General features: G+C 57.0%; 1 protein-coding gene across 1 annotated transcript; it reads left to right on the plus strand.

The window, feature by feature from the left end:
• Positions 1–908: 908 nt before the first annotated feature.
• ETH_00003465 (p25-alpha domain-containing protein, putative) lies at positions 909–1,782 on the plus strand (the record flags this gene model as incomplete). Its single annotated transcript, XM_013380273.1, has 2 exons — positions 909–1,061; positions 1,444–1,782. 2 exons carry the CDS (start codon positions 909–911, stop codon positions 1,780–1,782), a joined length of 492 nt encoding a protein of 163 aa, XP_013235727.1.
• Positions 1,783–2,207: the final 425 nt, after the last annotated feature.

The following is a 2,207-nucleotide window of genomic DNA, read 5'->3' on the forward strand; positions in this document are numbered from 1 at the left end:
ACTTAATTTGTATTCAAATGGGATTTTATAACTTCAAATAAACAGACTAATGCTATTTTTATTCAGCAAGAACTCGAGCTTGATGGGGTGACCGCCGCTCGCGGCTCGAAGCTGGCTGGGCTGACTGCTTAAAACTCTTCTACTTTTAAATTCAAATGCAACAAAATTGAAAAGAAAAGAATTTAAAAAATAAAAATAAACTTTTAAATTTCCCAAAGCGAGAAAGCAAGGGAGGGCCCCTGCAGAATCCAGAGTGGCTGCAGGCGCTGCGGGAGCCCCTCTGCCAAATTGTAGAGTCATTTTGTGCTCATTTTCCCATTTGCCTTTAATCATAATTGAATATTTCCATTTGCTTTTATTTAAAGTTAATAAATTCCAAATTTACGCCGCCTCCCTCCACCGCAGCGACTCAACCACTCACCGGTGAGTCTCGATGCTGCACACACCAGCTAGCGGAGCCCCCATTGCCCCTAAGCGGGGTCTTTTGGGCCATTTCGAGGGCCCCCTGGGCCCCTCTGTGGCCTCGCCAGGGGCCTTCGGGGACGCATGAGGGTACTAGGGGCCCCTGTAGCTCCCGGGCGCCGGTGGGGCCCCGCAGGGTCACTGGGGGGCCCCTGGGGCCCTCAGCTTCTGTAGGCAGCACTGCTGCGTGTCTGTAGGCTTTTGGGGGCTTTTGGGGTTTCCGTTGAAGTCCTTTTTGAGTCGTTTGTGTCTCAAAGTCCTGAGTGCTGCTGCGGGTTGGGATAAGTAACTAGCTGGGGAGTTAGAGTAGTTTCGCATGCATGCATGCATGCAAAAGATGCATGCATGCATGCATGCATGCATGCATGCACGTGTTGCATGCATGCATGCATGCGCACTGTGCATGTGCGTGCGGTGCTGGGGTGTACAGACAGCCACGCAGCGCAATGGCGACCCTGGAAGAACTCTTTTCGAACTTCGGCCGCGGCAAAGATTTGGACTCCAGAACTTTTGTGAAACTTTGCAAAGATTGCAAGTTGTTGGGGGGCGGGCTCACCCAGACGGACTGCGACTTGATCTTCACCAAGTGCAAGGCCAAGGTCGGCTGCTGCTGCTGCTGCTGCTGCGGCTGCTGCGGCTGCTGCGACTACTGCTGCTGTTGCTGCTGCACTTGTTGCTGCTGCTGTTGCTGCTGTTTGGTGCTGCTGCGCTGTTGCTTGCGTACATCGCCCAGTCTACACAAGTACCTGGCGCGTGGCATTTGCTGCTGATGCTGGCTCTGCTGCTGCTGCTGCTGCTGCTGCTGGGGTGGCTTTTTGCTGCTTTTTGCTGTTGCCACCCTCCTGTTTGCTGCGCAGCCTTAGTAGCCGCTGCTGCTGCAGCGGCCCCAGCCGTCTGAACGGCTGAGCAGGGCCCCTGCTGCTGCCGCCTCCGCAGCAGCAGCAGCAGCAGTTTGTGATAGTTGCTGTGTTGCTGCTGCAGGGCGCCGCGCGTCTGACGTTCAGCGAGTTCGAAGCAGCAATGGAAGCAGTAGCAGCAAAGAAGAAGTGCTCTTTGGAGGAGCTGCTGCAGCAGGTGGGCCCCGGGGGGGGCCCCCAGTTCCGGGGCACTGCAGCAGAAGCTGTGCGCTTCTATGATGACAAAAGTACCTTCACAGGAGTGCATGCACATGGGGGCCCCTCCACTGTTGACAAAAAAGGAAAGGGTACTTTTAGCGATCCCGATCCCAACCAGCCTTCGGGGGCCTCCAAAATAACTCTCGCAGACATCTGCGACAGGTCCACTCCAGACGTCAGGGGCATCAACAAAAACTTCAAGTAGCTGCTGCTGCTGCAGCAGCAGCAGCAGCAGCGGACGCAGCAGCGGAAGCGGCTGAAGCAGCGCCGGCGGGAGCAGCGGGAGGACCAGCAGGAGAAGCAGCGGCAGCGGAAGCAGCAGTAGGACCAGCAGCAGCAGCAGCAAACGCTGAAGCAGCGGCAGCGGAAGCAGCAGCAGCAGCAGCAGCGGCAGCAGCAGCAAAGGGTGGGACGCACCGGCAGCCCCACGCAACCAGAAGGCTTGAGGCCTCCAGAGGGGGGCCCACAGGGCAGCTGGGACTGGCTGGCGCTGAGGTGGTCTCGGGACCGCTGGCTAGCTAGCTAGCTAGCTAGCTAGCTTGCTGGATAGCTGGATAGCTGGCTAGCTGGCTGGCTAGCTGGGTCGCTGGCTAGCTAGCTGGCTAGCTCGCTGGCTAGCTAGCTGGCTAG

This window comes from Eimeria tenella, genomic scaffold (genome assembly GCF_000499545.2).
Source record: "Eimeria tenella Houghton genomic scaffold, Eth_scaff480, whole genome shotgun sequence".
Taxonomy (NCBI): Eukaryota; Apicomplexa; class Conoidasida; order Eucoccidiorida; family Eimeriidae; genus Eimeria; species Eimeria tenella.